At 34.5% G+C, this 22,222-nt stretch overlaps 4 protein-coding genes across 11 annotated transcripts in view; 3 read left to right on the top strand and 1 right to left on the bottom strand.

Moving 5' to 3' along the window:
• The window catches only part of LOC18589583 (transcription initiation factor TFIID subunit 7), a 4,787-nt gene extending 3,977 nt beyond the window's left edge, over positions 1–810 (bottom strand). Inside the window, exons 1-2 of one of the 6 annotated variants that reach the window (XM_007014620.2) lie at positions 669–810; positions 411–449 (exon numbers count right to left, since the gene is read on the bottom strand). The gene's annotated coding sequence lies outside the window, so the exon portion shown is untranslated. Of the gene's footprint in view, positions 1–388; positions 450–569 lie in introns of all 6 variants that reach the window. The other 5 variants (XM_007014619.2, XM_018128437.1, XM_007014618.2 and 2 more) reach the window with 5 other exon arrangements.
• LOC18589584 (serine/arginine-rich SC35-like splicing factor SCL30A) lies at positions 3,100–6,816 on the top strand. The gene is made up of 5 exons (XM_007014622.2): positions 3,100–3,429; positions 3,849–3,926; positions 4,771–4,935; positions 5,941–6,081; positions 6,197–6,816. Exons 1-5 carry the CDS (start codon positions 3,287–3,289, stop codon positions 6,477–6,479), a joined length of 810 nt encoding a protein of 269 aa, XP_007014684.2. The 5' UTR covers positions 3,100–3,286; the 3' UTR covers positions 6,480–6,816.
• LOC18589585 (glucan endo-1,3-beta-glucosidase 4) lies at positions 7,453–16,219 on the top strand. Of its 3 annotated transcripts, none has more exons than XM_018127317.1 (5): positions 7,453–7,838; positions 9,372–9,516; positions 10,378–11,625; positions 15,591–15,618; positions 15,707–16,219. In XM_018127317.1, the coding sequence occupies exons 2-5, from the start codon at positions 9,450–9,452 to the stop codon at positions 15,852–15,854; spliced, it is 1,491 nt and encodes a 496-aa protein (XP_017982806.1). In that variant the 5' UTR covers positions 7,453–7,838; positions 9,372–9,449; the 3' UTR covers positions 15,855–16,219. The 3 variants fall into 3 exon arrangements, with proteins under 3 accessions (XP_017982806.1, XP_017982805.1, XP_007014686.1); XM_018127316.1 differs by lacking the exon at positions 7,453–7,838 and adding an exon at positions 7,996–8,227; XM_007014624.2 differs by lacking the exon at positions 7,453–7,838 and adding an exon at positions 8,251–8,895.
• Positions 16,547–21,972, top strand: LOC18589586 (constitutive photomorphogenesis protein 10). The gene is made up of 4 exons (XM_007014625.2): positions 16,547–16,899; positions 17,909–17,982; positions 21,002–21,149; positions 21,466–21,972. The coding sequence occupies exons 1-4, from the start codon at positions 16,689–16,691 to the stop codon at positions 21,561–21,563; spliced, it is 531 nt and encodes a 176-aa protein (XP_007014687.1). The 5' UTR covers positions 16,547–16,688; the 3' UTR covers positions 21,564–21,972.

Consider the following 22,222-nt stretch of genomic DNA (forward strand, 5'->3'; position numbering starts at 1 on the left):
CCCGCCCCCAAATGTTTGGTCAAAAGTTGTACACTGTCTAATTGCGTCCTTTGCCAATGAATAAGATAATCAATTTTAGTATCATATTTCAATGAAGGAACCCTAAATCAAATAAAAGAAACGGCTTTCCGCTCAACTGTCCACAAACACCTCCATAAAAAACACTAGGCAATTTCAATGATGAAAGCACCCTTCAAAGCGACTCAGCAAAAAAAACAAGACAATTTGACTAATTGATAGAGGCAATTGTTAACAGAACAATATGAACAACCACTTAAATATTAAATTATAAACAGTTTACATGAAGAATAAGTGTATAAACAAGAACTTGACTCATAATTTATAAACATAAAAAATCAGAAACACCAAAGCAGAAAATAAGAAATACCCAACCATCAGAGAAAACTAACCCAACCCTACAGGACCCTTCTACTGGCAATTCTCACCACCTGTTCAATGAAATAATAGAGAGAGAGAGAGAGAGAATATTCAGCTTATATATAATTAATCTTATAAAAAAAACACAAAAAGAAAAGAAAGCCTCCAAATTTAACAGAAATGAGAGATACCCAGAAGCAAATCTCAAATTTATCTGCGGAAAAGTTGAAAATCTGAATTTAAAGGATAAGTTTTTTATTTGGAGATAGAGAAAGAGAATATGAACCTACATGTACTGTGGCGTTTATGGTTGTGGAATGTAGAAAATGAAGAAAGAGGAGCGTGAGAAAGGGAATGAAGAAGGGAGATGGGTTGCCAGCTCTTCTTTTCCTTTTGTTTTTCAATTTCAAATAAACATTGCTTTTTAAGATTACTTATTTCCTTAAAAATTATTCATTTTGTTTTAAAAAAACGTGGGCCTTGAAGGCCCATAAGAGGTCCACTTCAATAATGGACCTTGGCTTAGGACCCCAAAATCAACTACCTTACCATAAAGGAAAGAAAAGAAAGAGTAATAATAATAATAATAATAAAACAAAAATAAGGATAAAAATAAAAGAAGCCTGAGCAAGAATAATCAAGGCCTATCAATCTTCGGGACTCGTTTTTTCTCAGTGATCCAAATTTTAGTAAGTTTATTATTTTGCATCAACTTAAAATTTTCATATTGTAAAATTAGTTTAATCAAGTCTTATTAAAAAATATTCATTTTATTGATTTTTATAATTTAGAAAAAGAGAGGTTATGTTAAAATAAAAAGTATATCTCAATTTGCAGTTTAAAATAAATAGACAATTTTAGTTGAAATTAAAACTTAGTAAAAGAAATCAATCCTTTAACAATTCTAACTAGTTTAATTAAAATTGTGGGCTAATGCATGGTGGGTGTTTGATTCTAAGAACAAATATACTTCAACATTTAAATTTTAAAAAAATAATCAAATTGAGAAGTTTTAGAGCTTGAATTGAAATTAATTAAGGTTTTGGTTAGCTACCAACGTTCAAATTGATCTTAAAAAAAATCCAAAAATATATTTCAAAATGAAATAAAAGAAAATAATTATTTACCTTAAAAAATGTACTAAATAAAGATTATAATTAAATTACTGGAAACAAACAAATGGATATGCTTGATTTTAAATTTAGAAAGCTTGAAAAGAAATTAAAATTATATTAATTTTTTATTCTATTTTGGCTTTGGTATAAGCTGTATAATTTTAAATATTTTCAAATGTAAAAATTTGGTCTTCTAGTTGAATTTGGTAAGTTAAATAATTTTAAAGATTTCTTACCTATGGAAGAAAGAAACTATCCACACAACCACCCCCATCGATATTTTTTAACCAACAATCTTGTACCTTCTTATATTATATATCTAATAAATATTATATTCAATATATATTTATTATATTAATAAATTTTGTCTGACAATCTTTTAGTTTCCTATAATATATATGGTGTGTTCTTGAATATTTGACTAAATAGTTAGTATATGTATCTCTATTTAAAATGTTAATTTCAAAATTTGATTTTCTTTTCCCCAAATAAAAAAGTTAGATGTTCATGTTGAACGGTTAATAATTCAAAATTTTTATTTTTCTTTCATTTTTTACCTTTCATTACTTTTTTTTATAAAGTAATATTTGTTAGGGTAAAATACTTTACATTCTTAACTTTTAATCGAAATTCTAAACGAATTTATTAATTTTTGGATTGAACAGTCCATTCCCAAAAGTGTAAACATCTTTATCAGAAATTATAAAAAGACTAAATTACTTTTTTTTCTTTATTAATTTAAAAATTATTATTATATATATTTTTTACAAAAATAAAAAAATAGGGAGCACCAATAAAGGGGAGCATCGATCTGGTGCTCCCCTCCTTGGGGAGTTTATCGGTTTTCCTTATTTTTTTTNGCAACAGTGATGAACCAGTCCTTGAAATTGTGCTCCCTTTCTCTTAGGGAGCGAGGGAGCACTGATCAATGCTTTATATTTTTTTTTTTTTTTTTAAAAATAATAATAATTAATAAAAAATATATAATAATAATTTTTAAAATTCATAAATAGTAAAATTATCATTTTAATATTATCACATTATCAAATTAACAAAAACATTAAAAGCTGGATCTATGTATCAAGTGAAAGATTTTTTTTGAACAAGGTGTTCATTTTAAAATATAACGGATTAATTTAAAATTTTGATTAAAACATAAGAGAATGTGGCATTTACCCTATTTGTGATCATATGTATTGTATGTGACTATTTGTTAAACTAATAATTATGTATAAAATGTAAATTTTTTTAAAATACAAAGTTTGAAATATGAATATTTTTTAATGAAAATAATTTAACACAATTAAAATTTTTTATTTAAAAATTAGATAAATCTCATTAATATTTGTAATAAAAAATAGTTTTAATGATAGTCATTTGATTAAATTAGAATTCTTATTTACAAATTGTATAAATCATAATAAAATGGTAATTTAAAAATATGATCAATCATAAATTATAAATTATAGGTAGATTATAAATATAAATATGGATATAATTTTACAGAAAGAATGCTCAGTATAATTTATATTGGAAGACTGGATAAAGTAAAAATTTTTTTAAGATAGATATTTTTAAAATAGCAAGGGAGCACGCGTGGCGCGTGGGAAGAGACCGAAGTTTCTAAGTAACCCTAAAGGCTATAAAATCCGGAGATCGACACCCAATCTACCGCCGTTTACTTTGTCAATTTCTCGACATCACCTTTGTTTCTTCAATCTTATCCTTGAGCTTCAGCTTCTCCTCTCGTCAGACGCTAGGGCTTTCCAGATTCGACTGAGGGCTTTGTAAAAATGAGAGGCAGGAGTTACACTCCATCTCCGCCTAGGGGCTACGGCCGGAGAGGACGGAGTCCGAGCCCCAGAGGCCGTTATGGTGGTCGCGCTCGAGATCTTCCTACAAGCCTTTTGGTTCGCAACCTTCGCCATGACTGCAGGTTTCTTCTCCTTCATTCTGCTTCCGCCCCCATATTTCTTACAACTTTTATTCTTTTGGTTTCTGGTTAAGCTTCCGTTATGTTTCTCTGTATTTTTTAAAGAATTGCATTCTCGATTGAGTTATGAGTTTTAAATTGATCCAAATTTCCCTCTTGTGAATGATTTCTGTGCCATCTATCGCATTTTAATGTATATGACTGCAATATTATCTTCGTATGCCGTTGTCAATGAACCATGGATTGAAGCAACTGTTTCTGTAGGATCTATTCTCTGGAAGGTTATTTCATTTGTTTTCTTTATAATTTCGACTAAGATGCTTGTTATTGTCTCTGACAATGTAGTGGGGCAGATAATTTGATAGTATTTGTTGTGCACCAGAAAGCATTTACTTATTTTTCTGAACCTGTGGTTTTTGCAGGCCAGAAGACCTTCGCAGGCCCTTCGAAAGATTTGGCCCTCTCAAAGATATATATCTGCCCAAGGATTATTATACTGGGTGAGGATATATTTTCTACCATAGGAATATTATTATAGTTGTCGGAATAATATAATTGATTTGTTTTAATCTTTTCTCTCATTCACTGGACTCAAAACATCTATTGTTTTAACCTTACCGTGAGTTGTGTGTGGTCAAGAGCCATGTTTGGTGGCATTTGGATCTTTTTGGAACAACAGAAACAATGTTTTTAACTTTTTTATTTTTCATTTTTACAATTTCTTTTGGGATAGAAAAATGTTGTTTTGTATTCATAACTTTTCAATATGGTTATAATTTTGATTTATTCCATTTATACTATGTGTATTGAGAAATTTATGATTCTTCAAAATTCTTATCTCTAATTTTAGGAGGTTCAAGCAAAGTTTGAAAACCTATATTTTTCTCACTAAGCTTTTACCAAGCAGGCCCTGCTAATGCTCCTCCCACTGAATATCTATTTTGATGTTGGGGCATTCCTTTAAGTATACTCTTTTGTAATCACAAATTGGGTGTGTTAATTGAAGTTCTTGAGGTTTAACAGTGAAATTAAAGTTTTGAAGACATCAATCAAGTAATTAGAGTTCTTTTGAAGATGATGTTAGTGGTAGTGAAGATTGGAAGGAAGTTGGGTTTGAATACATTGTGAAGATGTTCCAAGTCTTGAAGAATTTCAAGTGATCTTTAAACTGACACTTGCAAGGTTAGCAGGCAAGTGCTTGCTTTTTCATGCTTATGATGACCTTCCATATTACTAGGGATTATTTTGGAAATATCATTGGAAAAGGTTATTGGTCTGCATGGTGCCTGTAAGATTTGATTATCTGCTGCTGCCTTGGAATGACTCTTTTGAGTAATTCTGCAGGGAACCTCGAGGGTTTGGTTTTGTCCAATATGTTGATCCTGCTGATGCTGCAGAAGCCAAATACCAGATGGATGGCCAGATTCTTCTTGGTCGAGAGTTGACTGTTGTTTTTGCTGAAGAGAACAGGAAGAAACCAGCTGAGATGAGGCAAAGGGAGCGAGGGAGGTAGGCTTTCCAGGGCATGTACCAAGCTATGGTTTACGTTTTCAGTCAGTTTGAGTACAAATTTGGTATTTCATTGTTTATTAGTGGGAAGTTCTTCTATCTTCCAGCTTCAAAAGAAATAGTTGCATACATATGAGTTCTGAATCTGCATCAATTTAAGTATTTCTAGTCCTAACCTCATAACTGGTTAGGTAGATACTTTGTTAAATCTCTAATGATAGTTAAAAGAAAGTAGGAGTATAATTTACATAAACTCTTAGCTTCCTTGGAGGAGATATGGATTGTACAATGACCTATTGAGATGTGTGTGGTATTTGAAGGAATGTATTCTTTTTGGAGATATCTAGTTATCTGCATGTCATTGGGAGTTTTAGATATTAGTTCTGAGTTGGCATCCATTTGAACATTTTTAGTCCTAAACACGTAACTGGTCAAGTCTATACTTTGTTTCATCTGTTATGATATTTAAAATAAATGTACGGATGTATTACTTTAACATAGATTCTTAGCTTCCTTTGGAGGAGATATGGATTGTATAATGGAACTATCGAGATGCTTGTGGTATTTTTAAGGAATGTACTCTTTTCGGGGATATCTAGTTTATCTGCATCTCATTGGGAGTGTATGCTGATGTCTATCCTAATAGGGGGTTGCATAAGGCTTGTCTAGTATGTTCAGAAATCTTAATTTTGTTTATTTGTGTGAAAAGGTTGTGCTGCAAAACATGTTCATAAGTCCATGTAACAAAGAAATTTCTAGGCAAATTTGATTTCTTTTTAGAGATATCTAGTTTATCTGCATGTCATTGGGAATTTCTGCTGATGGTTCTTATAAGGGGGTTGCATAAGGGCTTGTTTTGTAGGTTCAGAATTCTTAATTTCCTTTATCTAAATGTTATGCTGCCAAACATGTTCAAAATTCCATGGAACAAAGAAATTTCGTTGGAAATTTTGATGCTGTCTCTCTCTCTCTCTCTTTCAACTTTCATTTTTCTCTCTGTTTCAGAGGAGGTCGATATCATGATAGGAGAAGGTCTCCCCCTCGTAACTCTCGTTCGCCACGAGATTCTCGGTCTCCACCTCGTCATGGGAGATCTAGGTCACGAAGTCGTGATTATTCCCCTCCTAAAGAGAGGCATTACTCAAGGTGCGTGATGTGTTTTTCTGACTCTAATTATCTGAAGTATTTTGTATTTTGCTTTAAGGGTTTATGCTATCTGTATGAACTTTAACGTAAGTTTGTGCTGTTTGTTTTGAAGCAGATCTATATCACCCCAAGATGGACAGTACAGTCGAGATAGATATTCACGTTCACCACTGTACAATGGCTCAAGGAGCCGGAGTCGGAGTCTTGATAGGGGGCAAGGTCGGAGCCGGAGCAGAGGCCGAAGCTCGAGGCGTAGCAGAAGCCAGAGTCCAAGACAGAGTGGTAGCCGAAGCCACAGCCCCAGACGTGTTGAAAGCCCAATGAGAAGCAGAAGCCAGAGCCCAAACCCTGAGGGGTACAAGAGGGAAGTGAATGGAGAAAGGTCTCCCAGTCAGTGATATTGCGCAGCCAATGGGATGCATTGTAGATTTCTTTGTAGGTGCGGTATTGTGGATGATGGGGGGCTGGTGTTTGAACTGAAGTTTGTTAGGGTAGTTTGTTGGTGTTTTAGTCCACAGCTAGCTTTGTGAAAAAATTCAGTTATTTGGCGCTGAGATATTCAAAGGCATGGCTGTGGTTGCGGTAACTAGTACTTTACTCTAGTAGTAGCATAGTGGTTATGTTGTGGGTACTGACTTGTCCAACATTATTTTGATGACCTTTTTTTCTTTGTTGTCCGTACAAATCGATTAAATTATAGAGGGATTCATATGCTGCTGCTTGATGGAGAGAAAACGTCATTGGCAAATGACTAGATGGGGCCACTATCACATGGATGGTTGTAAATCTTATTCCGCCTGCTGCAGCTGCCTCGCCATATCTTGGAGGGGTGAAGGTTGGGCAAGGGGGCCATGAAAGAGGCGAAAAGGACTACTTTTTTGGACAAATTGGGATCCCATGCCATTCCTTTCCACTTTACAACGAAGCGGCGCCTGTTTTCGACTCTGCTCTCTCTTGCCCTGCCCTTCCCTTCATTTACTTGAAATGTTGCTATTGCCTTTGTCTTTGTCAATGCCTTTTTGGGATCATCAGATTTTAGATTCACAGTTAGCTGAGATCTGAGTGCTCCCTTCCTTTCCTCTCCTTTTCTCTATCTGCCCCATTTTGTGAACGTGCCGCCTTTTTTGACCTTAAAGGGTATTAAATCATTTTGTTGGCGCCAGTCGGAAAAAAAGTAAAAGAACGTTTTGTTAATTATTTTTTATTAGCTAAAATACTTACTTTGTTTTATACGGTAAATTGATATAATGAAATAATTATATAAAATCGTATCATCGTGAATATAAAATATCGAGAAATCCTGCTTTAGAAAGAAAAAAGAAAAGTTTCCATGGTATCGATTTGTCAACTCCCAAAAAAAAAGAAAGGAAAATTGAAGTGTTTTGGAGGGAAAACCACACAAAAAAATCCGAAAAAGAAGAGAAAGTGTAAGGCACTTCCGGCCTGGGCTGCTGATTGTCAGTTGGAAAATAAAAAGAAATACTAGGTTGTAATTACGCAAGAACTGAACACACGGCGACAATCTCGATGCTTCAGACAAATATTGTGCAACTTCTTCTATATAGACTCAGGTACTAACTACACTGCTTTGTAATATTCTTTAACAGATAAAATATGGAAAAGCAGTTTAATATATTTCAAACACCGACCAACAGCATCCAACAAAACTAGCCAAGACAAACTAGGATTTGTTTCACACGCTCACTGGCTCAGACCGAGTCCCTGGTACTCCAAACAAGCACAAGCTGCCATCAGAGGTTTCTTAACTCTGAAACCTTCTTCCCTTATTAATTAAACTACTACTTACTACTTATAGTGTAGTTGGATTTTTTTTCCTTTTATTTATTACGTAATTATGGGTTGTGCTTCTTTATTATTGTATTTAATGCAAGCAGTGTTTTATATGTGTGAAAGCTCCACAGCTCTGTTTGTGTCCTTTTCTTCGTGCTGCTCTGTTTTCCACATTCTTAAATAGAAAAAGGTTACTGTGGGGCTTTTCAAATCCTTTTCTCATTCTCACTTTGTCTTCCTTGTACTGGGATTTTTCGTTTTGTGTCTTCAAACACCTTTTTTTTTCTGGTTTTCTTTGCCAGGATTTTGGGTAGCAGTATTCTTTTTTTTTTTGCAGCTGGGTTAGTTGGATCAGGTGCTGTTTAACTTCCTTCTCTTGATTTCTTCATCTGCTAACCTTTTCTTATTATTATTATGTGGAGTTTGGCTTCTGGGTAGTTTAAGAGTGCAACTTTTGGGGATCTTTGCGTCTGGGTATTTTGGGATTACACTTTTCTTGCACTGTTTTCTTTCCATTAACAGATGCTGGAGGCATCTGTTCCTTATAATTATCACTGTACTTGTTTTCCCTCTAAACTAAACGCGTAGCTATTCTTCAAGAAATTTTCTTCCCCTTTTTATTTTGATATTTTCTACTGTTTTAGCAACTGCCAACGAGGGCTGCTTCGTTATTCTTTTAACGCTACCTTCTGGGAGTCATGAAGCGTACAAGATGATCTACATAAAATATTTTTGCAAGATGAATAAAATACTGTCTATAATGAGCAAAATTACATGTACAATGGGTTTTAAATTGCTGTGGACCTAATAAATCCTGCTAATTCTGTGATTTTTGCTTGAAATATGTCCGTGGCATTTTTGCTAAAGACTACCGCATGTGATGAATTTTACGCAATGTCTTATTTCACAAGAGGTCCATATTTTCCCTATCCTATAATACATGAGGGTGGATTCTTTACTAATGTGCTTCAAAGGAAAATGATATATTGATCCTTCATTGCTGAATTTGGTTTCATCCACCTGGTTAGTACATGCAACACTACTTTTCAACTTCGATCTAGAGCCCTCGAAAACAAAATCTTTTGAGGATTGATTCTTCTCTTCAACTTGGTGGCTAGCATAGTTAGCATGATTAAACTAGTTTTCTTTGTATTTTTCTTTAGTATAGGTGCCTCAACAGCAGAGTTGTTGGTTTCATGTATTTTCCAATCATTTGGCTAGGACAACTTTTGTTGATGAAATGGACTTTTGAGTTATATAGAATTGATTCATACTTTGACTATCTTCGGAGTTAGCATTTGCTTGCATACAAGTTGTACATATTTGCAGTTCATATCCAATACCCAAGGCCATTAAATTTTGAAGTGGTTTGACTATATATTTAGAGTACTTTGGGCTTTTATGATTTGTTTTTTTTGTTTCTTTTTTCTTTAATAAATTCTCAGCATGACCGAATTTAACTATCATCTGCTGTATCTGATTTTTGCTTTTGTTTGCAGAACATTTGGCATTTAAGCTCCAGCTCAGAGTAAACAGCAGGAGTCTGCCCATTTAGGTTGAAGTTTTTTTATGATCAGATGATTCTTGAAAGATGTCTTGGAAGCATGCTTCTGGTTCTAATTGGCATGTTTGCCAATGTGCTAGGTAATTTAGCAAATTTCTTGAGGGTTTCTTGTTTTGCTAAATGTCTACTTGGAAGCTAATATCATACAGGTCAACTGCTATGAGTTAGACGAGGCTTTAGAAATTGCTTCTGGGTTAGGTCTTCTTGTGAGTCTTAAAGCATCAGCTGTAAATATTATAATCTTTATAAAGGATATTTCTTGTCAATGAGATTGTTTTTTGATTTTATTTTTTCAATAGTGACCACTGTTGGTACTTCGTATGACTCAAATACTACCAGTGAACATCATTGTAAAATTGAAATCAGGTTTGTCATAGTTACTGGTAATTAATACTTCAAATTGGTTCAGCGTGCATTTTGCTTGTCTTAGTATCTAAGAGGTGCTTATCAGACACACCTTCAAAGATCTAGAGACCATTTGAAATCAAAATGATTGTGTTTTGTTCCTTTCTTAGTTTTCTTTTATATTTTGTCTGTCCACAACATGCGCTTTTTTGGGCTTTTCCTTAGTTTCTGGTTAAGTAGGTGTATGTTTTCTTGAGTTGTGGAGAATGATGGTGAAATATTGAGGCTTTTGTAGCTAGGATAGGTAGTTCGTTGAGGGAACATTGTTGTAAAGGAATAAAATCAACCTATGGTTCCCTTGTTTATAAATTTTGTAGTTCACACTGAAGCAAATGCAGTCCAAAAAAAATAAAAAATTAAGCACAATGGAATTGCCGTTACCATTAAGATGCAATCACCTTTAATAATCCAGTGGGGGCAATTTGTTTTTCATTTTAGTTACAAGAGTCTTCTTAAGATGTTAGGTAATCTAAAAAAAGAAACATGTAATGGTATTTCTTGCTGGTTTTTGCTGACTTAGATTCTGGAATGTATAGGTGCATTTGTTGGAATAAACATAGGTACTGATGTTTCCAGCATGCCGTCAGCTTCAGAGGTGGTTGCCGTTGTCAAAGCCCATCAAATTACTCACATACGCCTTTATGATGCTGACTCTCACATGCTGAAAGCCTTTGCAGACAGTGGGATTGAAGTTACAGTTGGTGTGACAAATGAGGAAGTCCTAGGAATTGGAGAATCTGCATCAGCAGCAGCAGTCTGGATCAACAAAAATGTTGCATCCTATGTGCCTTCAACCAACATTACAGCCATTGCTGTTGGCAGTGAGGTTCTTACCTCAATCCCCCATGCTGCCTCAGTTTTAGTTACTGCTATGAATAACCTCCACAAAGCTCTTGTGGCTTCAAATCTAAATTTCCAGGTCAAAGTTTCAACCCCCCAATCCATGGACATCATCCCCAAGCCTTTTCCCCCCTCTACTGCTGCCTTTAATTCTTCATGGAACTCTACAATATACCAGCTTCTTCAGTTTTTGAAGAACACTAACTCCTATTACATGTTAAATGCCTATCCTTATTATGGTTACACTAATGGAAATGGCATTTTTCCAATTGATTATGCTCTTTTCAAACCTCTTCCCTCTGTCAAACAAATTGTTGACCCAAACACTCTCTTCCACTACAACAGCATGTTTGATGCAATGGTTGATGCAACCTATTATTCTATTGATGCTCTCAATTTTTCTGGGATCCCTATTGTTGTCACAGAAACAGGTTGGCCTTGGCAAGGTGGATCCAATGAGCCTGATGCCACTGTGGAAAATGCTCAGACCTTCATTAATAATTTGATCCGGCGAGTTTCCAATAATTCAGGTCCACCTAGTCAACCAACTATTCCCATCAACACATACATTTATGAATTATTTAATGAAGACAAGAGACCGGGGCCTGCCTCTGAGAAAAACTGGGGGGTGCTTTTTCTGAATGGCACTGCTGTTTATCCTCTGAGTTTGAGTGGTTCTAGTCAGATTACAGGAAATTCTACTACAGTTTTCTGTGTGGCAAAAGATGACACTAGTGAAGATAAGTTGCAAGATGGGCTTAACTGGGCATGTGGGCAAGGCCAGGCCAATTGCAGTGCTATACAATCAGGGCAGCCGTGTTATCTACCAAATAACATAAAGAACCATGCATCTTATGCTTACAATGATTATTATCAAAAAATGCATAGTCTTGGTGGGACATGTGATTTTGATGGGACAGCTACAACTACTACTAATAATCCGAGTAAGTTTGCACCAGTTTTCTCATCATTCTTTATCTTATTAATTTTATCTATGACTTTCATTCTTTTAAATACGTAAGTAGAATTTAATTTCCAGTCTAGTGAGAACTTTTGGTTGCAGGCTTAAATGATGCAATGTCAATACCTAGGTTTTTGCTTTAAAAAGAAATTGATATTTCTCAGATAGTTTACCAAGCGAACTAAGCTTAGTATATGAGCCCTTTTAAGGAAAGAAACATACCTTTTTGGAGCTACAAAGCTAAATACTTGAAAGTACTAATATTGCAATCAAAACAAAAAAAAGAATATTGCATTAAGTAGAGTCATTGGTGATTGTATGCACATATATCTAGTTGTTAAGTGTGGATATTCTTGTTAGCATTTCTAATTGTAAAACCCCCCTGATCTTAGGTAAAAGGTACAATTTCCCCTTGCATTTTCAAAAGGGCAAAACTAGATAAGATTTCTTAGATCAAGTTTGTGAGATTCCTCATTCAAAGCAATTAAATAAAAACCAAAACTGAAAATTTAAAAACAATAGTTTGATAGAATTCAATGAATAGATCAAGAATACGAGAAAATTAATTATAAGTAGTATCGTACATGAAATGTAATCAATAGTTATTGAAGGGAGACAGTTTTGTAATAACTTTTAATTAAAATGCCTGTTTAAATAATGGATCAGAAATTGTTTAGATCATTCAAAGTTTTGTATGCTTGATCTCTTTAACAAGGTCTATAAATCCATCTGTTTAGATTCTTGATTTTAAGTTTTATGTAATCGTGTTAATGAGGAACCTTAGGAACTTGCTTAAAAAGCCTTACCAAAATCTTGCCATTTTCAAAAGCACCGACTTGTCCCCTTACGAAAGTAATGGTTTAGCAACTTAAACTAGTTTCAAATGTTCAAGATATGGTATTTTTATCTATTTCTTTCAGTTTCCAATATCCCTCTTTTTGTTTTGTTTTAATCAATTGGCGACCACCTAATTTCTTTTCTACCATTTTATTTATTTCCCTTTTTCTGAATTCCTTTTGTTTCATTTATCATTTTCTTTATTTCTTCATTTCTTCATTTTTAAGTATCCAACTTAAAACCAATGGCAATAGGTGGAGAAGTCCAACTTGAATATAAGGCTAGAACAGAACCTTAACTTAGCTAATGTGGGAGAACGCCACTCAACACTTGTTTTGTTTTGTTGCTTTTTTTTTTTTTGTAATTTAACTGAATTTCCTTGTCACCTAAACCCCCCTCCCTATGTTATCATTTTATTTAGTCAAATGTCCTAGTTAAGATCTAATGTTTGCACAAATTTTCAATAGAGGATGTAACATAGTATTTTGATCAATTTGAGATTTTAGCTTTCTAGATTTGTTTAATAAAGGAAAATTGATGAGGGAGTTTAATGATTGCTGATAAAATGACAGCGATGTGGTATAGTGCCATTGTCTGCATGTAAAAAGATTACCATGTAGCAGCTAACTTAGAATTCAGTTTTTTTTTCTTCTAAAAACAGATTTAAGTATTTTCTCTTTTCTTTTCTTTCTTTCCCTTTTATATCTCTGGTGCTTTCCCTTCCCTTCCATCGTTCCAACTATGGCCTAAGCAACAGCAAGCTCCTGCCTTGTAAAGCTAGGCTAGCGAATAATCACTTCCCACTTTCCTGATTAGCCTGTGAATATTTCTGTCCTGGAAGTAAGTTCTTTTATGGTGGCATTGCTTCTTCTCTATTTCCATCACAAAACTCTTGGAGATCTTACATCTCTCTAGAAAAAGTATCAGATACTTCCCCAATCCACATTACTATCTTTATTCTCTAGTCTTTGCTAATCCCTCCAAGCCACTTCCTACTCTTCATCTGCTCCTGAAACCTTGGTCTTACATTGCCCTTCATAACCCAGTTTTAGTTTCTATCAGTTTTGCCCTAATTCTTCTTCAGATTCTTTAAATTATTTCTTCAACTGAACCATTTCCTTCAACAACAAACATACCTCTTCAATTTTCCAATTGTTACATTTTAGTAGACGTAATGGTTACAGATTTCCAATATTGAATATTGGTCCCAGATTCTTAGAAGCTAGTCGAGGGTGTTGGTTGTTGTATGTAAATATTTCACTAATGAGTTCTTTCTAGTTGCTTGTGTGTTGCATTCTTGTTTCAGGATTGGATTTTTCTTACTATTGGAATCATGCAAATTCTTTTTTCATGCGCTTGAAGATCTTCCAATCTTATTTCTGTATTTTTCACCCCTTGTCATGCTGTCTACCATCACGGTTGTACTGTGCTGTCTATTAGGTTAACTGCTATAATTCTTCTGGAGTAGGAAATCTAATCAACAATGAAGTCTTCCAGTTTTTCATTATTTCCTTCTGGAATGAAGTAGCCATTGTGCAGACTTCTTATTGAAAGCAAAAAAGGTTGAAGCTTTTTGATAAAGTTCTAATTGCACTTCGCATTCTTAGTGAAATTTACTTGCTTTGAATTTGGACATAAACATTTACAGAGTGGGAAACTCTATTAAAATCTGTGTTGTCATAAAGCATCTGGCATGACTTGAATTAAAATTTGGTGAAGCTGACTTGAATCTGAAAAAATTTGCCTGAACTCTATTCAACCCAATTTGATTTGACCAAGAAAAGTCAACAATCCGAATATGCCTAACCCAAACTCGAAATGACTTGAACCCTAAAACATGTTGAACCTGATATTGGATTGACTCAAATCTGGAAATGACTGGAAAAGCTAACTCGAAATGACTCGAATCCAAATAATTTGTCAAAATCCAATTTCATTTTACTTTTAAACAATCAACAAATTGAACCAAAAAGGTCGTGAACCTGATTAACTTGAGTTTTAAACCCAAAACACTCGAATTCAAAATGATCCAAACTCAAAAAGACCTGAATCCAAAATGATCCGAACTTGAAATAACCATATATGAAACAACCTGAAATGGTCGACTCGATATGACCCTACCCAAACCTAGCCTAATCTGCCCAATTGTCACCTTTATTTGTATGCATGTCAAGAAGTGGATGTGGAGGTGATTTGTCAGCTAGCTTGCCATTGGTGCTCACATAGTTGCTGGAGCAGCAGAAGGTAATGGAGGGTCAAAAGGGGAAAGAAAGAAAAGAAAAAAGATACGAAGGAAAAACTAAAATCAAACTAGGCTCTGTATGACAATTTTTCTTGTAACAAATAAATGATTGTACATTTTTTTAATATGGTAGTTGTTCCTTACATTAATAGTAATTCATTACATTGTATTATCTTTACTTTATTGGACAAATATAGAAAACTAAGATCCCAAATTGATCAAAATAATATGTTACATCCTTGATTCCTTGATTGAAGAATTTAGCAAACGTTAGATCTAATTGGGGCATGTAGCCTTTTATTTTTTTATTTCCTTTGAATTCCCTGTTTGACAGTTTTTATTTTCTTCCTTTTTACAAGACAATATTGTAGACCATCGAACTGTCTAGCAACTACACTGATCTGCCCATGGACATTGGCCATTTGCTGTATTGGCTATTGACATGTTAACAAAATAATTCGACACTAATTTCAAATTGACATATGTACATTGGCTGTGCCAAATCTTACCTGCTATTGATTTTTATGTTTCATCTGCATGATAATATTTTCTTGTAGGGAAGGTATCATAGTTAGAAGTGTAATGTATATGTATTGTGTATGTGATTTTAGTGTGCTGATTTTGTGTTTTGAGTGTTTTTATTCCTCTCGTTCTAAAAGACAAAGTTTCCTATCGAGTGTGTTACATCCAAAAATATGCTCAAATTCTTGGCTTTTCTATAAGCCCTATCGTCTGCCACATCAACCATATTGCATTCAATTGTTGTCTTATTATTCAATAATCAAGAATTCTTCCCATCTTTATATGTGTTGATATCCAGCTTTAGTCATTTTTTGGCTAATTACTTTATTGGTGGATAACTTGTGCAGGTTATGGGTCTTGTATATTTACAGGAAGGTGAGGTTCTAAAACTTTTACAGTGTAGGTGTTCCATATTAACAATGATATATTTAGCATCATGACCGATTTTGTTTTCTTGAAACAGTTTAAATTCAACCACAGCTACAGGTGGAGGGATTTCACCTCCTGAAGCTTTTGGTCCTATAAGTCCGTTTGGAAAGAGTACAAAGCTTCCTGTTTCCAAGATTCAGTTTCTAATCTCAGCAGCTTGTCTTGCTGTAGTCTTGTTATAACTTGCAAGTTTATTGCCAGGTTTAAAAGAGTTTTCAAGATGACAATGTGATGAAATCACAGTACAATATGAAGTTGGATGCAGAATGTAATGAATATCACAAAAGCTCAATCTTCATGGCGCTGTTGGCTTGTTCATGGTTACCAATTTTGCTTGTGTTTTTAAGTTGGTCTATCCTAGTTTATACTCATAGGCCACCACTCTCAGTTATCAGGTGCCTTGTGGGGTTCTTTGCATTGTATGATCTTCAAGTGGTAGCAGTAGCCATTCTAGCTCTAGCATTGATTTTTTTGGGACATGAGTAAACTTGGATTTGTTACTTGGACATTGACAATGGAAATGCAATTCAATTCTATTTCTCTTGTTTCTTAGTTCTGTACCTTACAAGGCAAAGTTACATATTCTGCTTGTCAGTCATTTTACCATTCATCTCTACATTTTCTTTTTGTTATAAATGAAAAAATGTACTTATGATATATTTTATATCAAATATGAGAATGTCTTTCCAAGTTGAGTAATTTGGCAAAAAAAAAAAATTATAATTTTCCCATTACGAAGGGAAAGTTAGATTCCCTCCCTCCATGATTATTAAGAATCAAATTTCCATATGATATTTTAATGAGTGTTTTTGAGAAAGTGTTTCTTAATTGGAATACTATCTTAGTAAACCATTTGACCCCTGCTACTACTGTTTGAAAACAAGAAAAAGAAAAAGGAGAAAGCTGTGAAACGGTGCGTTGGGAGGATTTTGAGTGCGAGCGAAAGTAACAAGGGTGAACAAGAGCAGGAGCATTATTACAGCCCAAGCGAAGAGTGGGGGAAGATCATATTGGTAATGATGATAGGAGGAGGAAGATCTTCGTCGTCTTCAACAACAGCAACAGCGGCAGGTGGAACATGGGTTTCAACAACTTCCGTGTCCACTTCAGGGAAGAGGATACAAAGGGAGATGTCTGAGCTCAACGTGGACCCTCCTCCCCATTGCTCTGCCGGTCCCAAGGGTGACAACCTCTACCATTGGGTCGCCACCATCATTGGCCCTCCAGGTTTTCGCTTTTCTTTCGACCTTTTTATGCTTTTTCACAATTGGGTATTGTATACTTGCTTCTTCTTTCATAGGATTTTACCATTTTTGAGAAATGGGTGCTTGTCACATTTCTTGTTTATTGTCTAATTTCCCTACAATCCCCTTTCTTTTTTTTGTGCGGAAAACATTTTGTTTTTCAGTTAATGTTCAGCCCACTCAGAATTTCTTTATATAAATGGGTTTTGTGGAATTTTCATGTTTCCTAGTCAATGATATGATTTTTTTGGCTTTGAGAAATTAGTTTAACCCTGTACAATTTCATTTCCAGGAATTTATTTTATTACTTTGGAAAAACTGATTGTTGCCAAAGGCCCTTTTTTTCCTTGCTCAATGTTTTTTTTTTCCTTTTCTTGAATTATTTGGCTTCTTCAAAGAATAGTTGCTTCAATTTCTTGTTGTCCTGCATGATCTTTCTATTTTCTTATTGTTTTCTTTTGTTTTGAATGTTAGCTTAAGCTTTCTTGCTTAGCTCTTGTTTTGATGCTCAATTGTTGTCAATCCGGATGTTAATAAGTGGTCTAGTTTGATGCTCCTTTTTGTAAGACAATTAAAGGAGAAAGGATCAATTGAACCAAGGTCTATTATAATAAGTAAATGCGGTAACTTCACTTTCAAGCACAGCACTGACCAAAACCTGCTGAACAAATTAGTTGAATTTTAGCAAAATTACAAATTCATTTAAAAGAAACAAAAATTGAAGAATATTTGTAACCGTACTTGATAATCAAAGGAGAAATGTTAAACATGATCTCGGCCTGCTTAAACGAGCATAAGTCTTCAATGTGCTTTCAGTTACAGCTGCACTTTATTATTGATTCTTTTTTTTTTTTAATTGAATAGTATTTTTGAATGAATTTGGTTTTACTTTTAGCTTCCAAAAGTTGTTATCTATTGTATTTACTAGTGTCCAAAGGTTAAAAAATTTAACTCAACGATATTGAAAAGCTTCCTCGTGTTCATTTTTGTAGGAACACCATACCAAGGAGGCATATTTTTCCTTGACATAACATTTCCGAGTGATTATCCCTTTAAACCTCCCAAGGTATGCTCTTTAGTCATATTGTTGAACATCAGTAAACACTATATTTATTGTCTAACATGCCTATTGGATTGTGTCATATCTTACCCTCACATTCTCTCTCTCTCTCCCTGTATATGTGTATGTGTGTATACAGACACACACACACACACACACACACACACACACACACACAAACACACAAATATGCATGCACACACATGGAGAGAGAGAATGTGAGAATAAGATATGATGCAATCCAAACAGGTTATATATGTGTGTTGCATGTGTGTGTATCTCACTAAACCTCGGGGGTGGAGGTGTTTGTATGATGATGATTGGTGTGGCTGAAAAATGTATAAATATTGTTAGATATTTGACCCAAATTTAATTGGGAATCAATATGGATTCCAATGAAATTTTTTTGGTTGCGAGTTACGTAGGGATTAAACGGGTAAGAGTTCTTAATCAGTAGGAATTCTTGGTGAGCTAATAATAAGGTTTTATAAATATGGAGCAGGTCTTCGCATTTAGAATTATGAGTTATGTAATCTCTATGTGAGAAATGAGTTTCCTGTAAGGGTTTCACAGAATTGTAGGGATGTGAGAAAGAGTGAGAAAAACACCAGGTTACATGGGATAGAAGATATTCCATGGATTTAAATAATAGTAAGCATGTACACTAGGTTTATTTCGGGGCTTGGTTTTATTGTATGTTTATGGGTGTTTTGTACTCTCTACATTTATAGTGATTTTTTTTACGTCCGTGGATGTAGGGAATCGGTGCCAAACTATATCAAATATTTTCTTTTTAGTGTTATTCTTGTTTGTGTTGATCTTGATATTGAATACGTTTCTGCCTATAAATCCTAAGAATTTGTACCAGAGCATGAGTTGGAGAATTGTAATGATGCAAGTATGGAGAACGAATTGTGATGCAGAGATGATAATTCGATTTGGTGGGATTTGTTGCTGCAGATTCTGTTTGTGAGATCTGTGGATGTAGGCAATGCATGTTGAAGCACATTAAATATTGTCTCTTATGTGTTATTTGTGTTTGTGTTTGTCTTGATCTCAATGTTGAATATATTTCTGCTTGAAATCCTAACAACTGGTACCAGAGTACGAGTTGAAGAATTGTAATGATGCAATTATGAAGAATGAGTAGTGATTGAAAGATGATGATTCAATTTGGTTGGATTTGTCATTGCAGATTGTGTTTGTGAGATAGGAGACATGCAAGAGGAGATCTGTTGTAATAAGGTATTAGTTGCAAGTGGAGTAATTCTCAATTGATCTGGTATTGCTCCAATGAATCTCTGGATGTTGGTGAGAATTGGTGTTCAAGATATGCAGGCAGCATGTGCAAATCCTGGGTTAATTGAATGGAGCAAATCTTGAGTTAATGGAATAGAGAACACTGAATGCCATAAAGGTTTTCAACTACTCTAGAAGTATTGACACGTTTCTTGGGATGTATATTCTTACTCATGGTGGTTGATAAACAAGTTTTGGGTGGTGTGACATGTTTAAAAAATGTGGAGTGTAATATTGGTTTGTCAAGAAAATCACTCATGGTAAGGTAGTCTCGATGAGAAAAGAATTGTGGCAATTTTGTCTATGGGAGATTGATAGAGAAAACGACAGATCTTGATGGTGATGGTTGATGTGGTCTTTGGATGGTGAGAGACAATTTCTGCTAGAGAGGTTAGATCGTGATTCATCTCTAAAGTCAACAAGGGTGAGTTGGCTTGATGGTTATGTATGAGTATTGGTCGTATTGTGTGAATAAGGTGGAGTCAGACTAATTTGATTATGTGTAGTCAAGATTTTTTCAAGACCAATATTTTGGTAGAAGTTGTGTCAAAAAGTGGAGATTGTTAGTTCTAATGCATTCTATTGGTTGAGAGTTACTTGGTGATTAAGTCTGTTTAAAAAAATATAATACACGTAATGTCTAAGAGTTCTTAAGAAGTAAGAATTTTTGGTGATCAAGTAATAAGGCTTTATAAATATGGAGTGGGTCTTAGTCTTTATATTATGAGAGATGCAATTTCTACATGAGAGATGAGTTTTCTATGAGGTTTTACAGAGTTGTAGGGATGTGAGGAAGAGTGAGGAAAACACTGAGTTGCATGGGATAGAGGGTATTACATAGATTTAAATGCTCATGATCATGGAAATTGGGTTTGATTTGGGACTTGGTTTTAGTGTGTGTTTTTGGGTGTTTTGTACTTTTTGTAATATCTAAATTTATAGTGAATTTTTCTTTCTTGTCCTTAAATGTAAGCAATGGATGCCACACCACATTAAGTATTTTCTCTTGTGTGTGAATTATTTATGTTGATCTCGATGTTATATACGTGTCTGCTTAAAAATCCTAGCAATTATATATGGTTGTTAACTACCAGCAATCTCGTTTCCATATGGTAATTTCTCTGGATAAAAAGTGAGCTCCTCACATTTAATATATAACAGCATGGCATTCCAGCTATTGCTGTATATCTATACCAATTTTGGGGGTGTTTGGCAGATGCCACTAAAAGATGTTTGACTAGAGAAATCTTAGTATCTTCTTTTCCTGCCTACCTGGTACGATCCCACATTCCCTCCTACTGCCTTTGTTCTCACTCATGTTGGAAAATGCATTATTATATGGTATATAGCTAATAAGTTGATGATCCAATGACGCTTCAACTGGGTGACATGTCATTTAAATGCTTGCTGCTGTAGGAAAGTATGTGTTGCCACTTCATGAATTGTGGCACCACTCAAAATCTCTAAACCATGAACTCATTTTGTTAATATGGAGATTATACCTTTTACTCAAAGTTCAGACATGCATGAGGTCCTGTCTATATGAGAGATCAATTTGCTTACTCAAAATGTATGATCTGAACAAATTTCTTCTATTATATGTATATTGTACACCTAGATGCAACTTTTGGGTAGCTTTTCTATGTAAATTATGAATTGAACAACTTTCTGTACTACTTTCATAACTTGTTCTTTATTTCTTTTGATTATATGTACTATTTTTCAGGTAGTATTCAAAACTCGAATATATCACTGCAATGTTGATGCTGCTGGCAATCTTAGTTTGGACATCTTAAAGGATAGTTGGAGCCCAGCCCTAACAGTTACGAAGGTGCTAACTGCAATCAAATCAATTTTCACAAATCCAGACCCTTGTAAGTTTCCCAATACCTCTTGGGTAGTATCATCTCTTAATGGCTAGGGGGGTGGGTTGGGAGGCAATTTGTGGAGTTAAAGGAATATTATCCTACAAGTAACTATGAGAAAAGAAGAAAAAAAAAAGCTGCTGCAAGTTTTGAGCAAGGAACATGAAACAATATCTATTTCATGTTCAGCACTTCATAATATGTTGTCTATAAGCTTGTAGAAATGAAATTGACTCGCAATGATGCAATTGCTTCAAATAGCATGAGTATGCTCCAGTGAGATATGCCATTATCATGCTAAATATGTGGGTTCTTGTTATGGCAGATAATCCACACGTCTCTGGCATCGCTCGCTTGTACTTAACTGATAAGGCTAAACATGATGAAATAGCTGCAGAGTGGACACTGCGTTTTGCCAAATAATCCCCGATTAATCCTTTAGGGGAGCCGTACAAGCAGCAACCGAAGTTTCAACGGACTAGATGCAGATTGCATCGTAAATTTAATGGTGGTGAGTTAGACTTGTGTCTGTGCTCTTTGGCATCCAGGTTGTTTGATATTGGTAGAAGAACCTGTCTGGTGCTTGCAAATGAGCTACATAAATGAAGTATTTAGATTTAGACCTCATTTTGGCAGCAGAAATGAAGCAATGCTGGATCAATGAGGGAAACGCAGCACAATGAGACTGTATATTGGGGTTACTTTGTTATATATATTTGAGGGTTACTTAGGAGAATCAATGGGTTTCTCCCATATGCTTTAGAAATTATATAGTAGTACTATTTTCGCAATAAAAGCGCTGTGGTTCAGGAGGAGATCTCCAGTTTTATTACTTTTTGCCCTTCATATTTGCATTAATCTCCAGGTTGTCCACAGCATCATTTTTCGCAATCATGTTCCTATTCATCTGATCAAACCAATTGCTGTCAGACAAACAATAGTAACAAAAATTAAAAGAAAAAAATCAAATCTAGGTTTCATTTGTGCATTTTCTAATATTTGATTGGCAGAAAATAGGATGATCAACCAAAATCATTTAAAAGTCAAGGAAAATTTAACTTAAAAACATGCAAGTTGTCTTT

This window comes from Theobroma cacao, chromosome 9, assembly GCF_000208745.1.
Source record: "Theobroma cacao cultivar B97-61/B2 chromosome 9, Criollo_cocoa_genome_V2, whole genome shotgun sequence".
Taxonomy (NCBI): domain Eukaryota; kingdom Viridiplantae; phylum Streptophyta; class Magnoliopsida; order Malvales; family Malvaceae; genus Theobroma; species Theobroma cacao.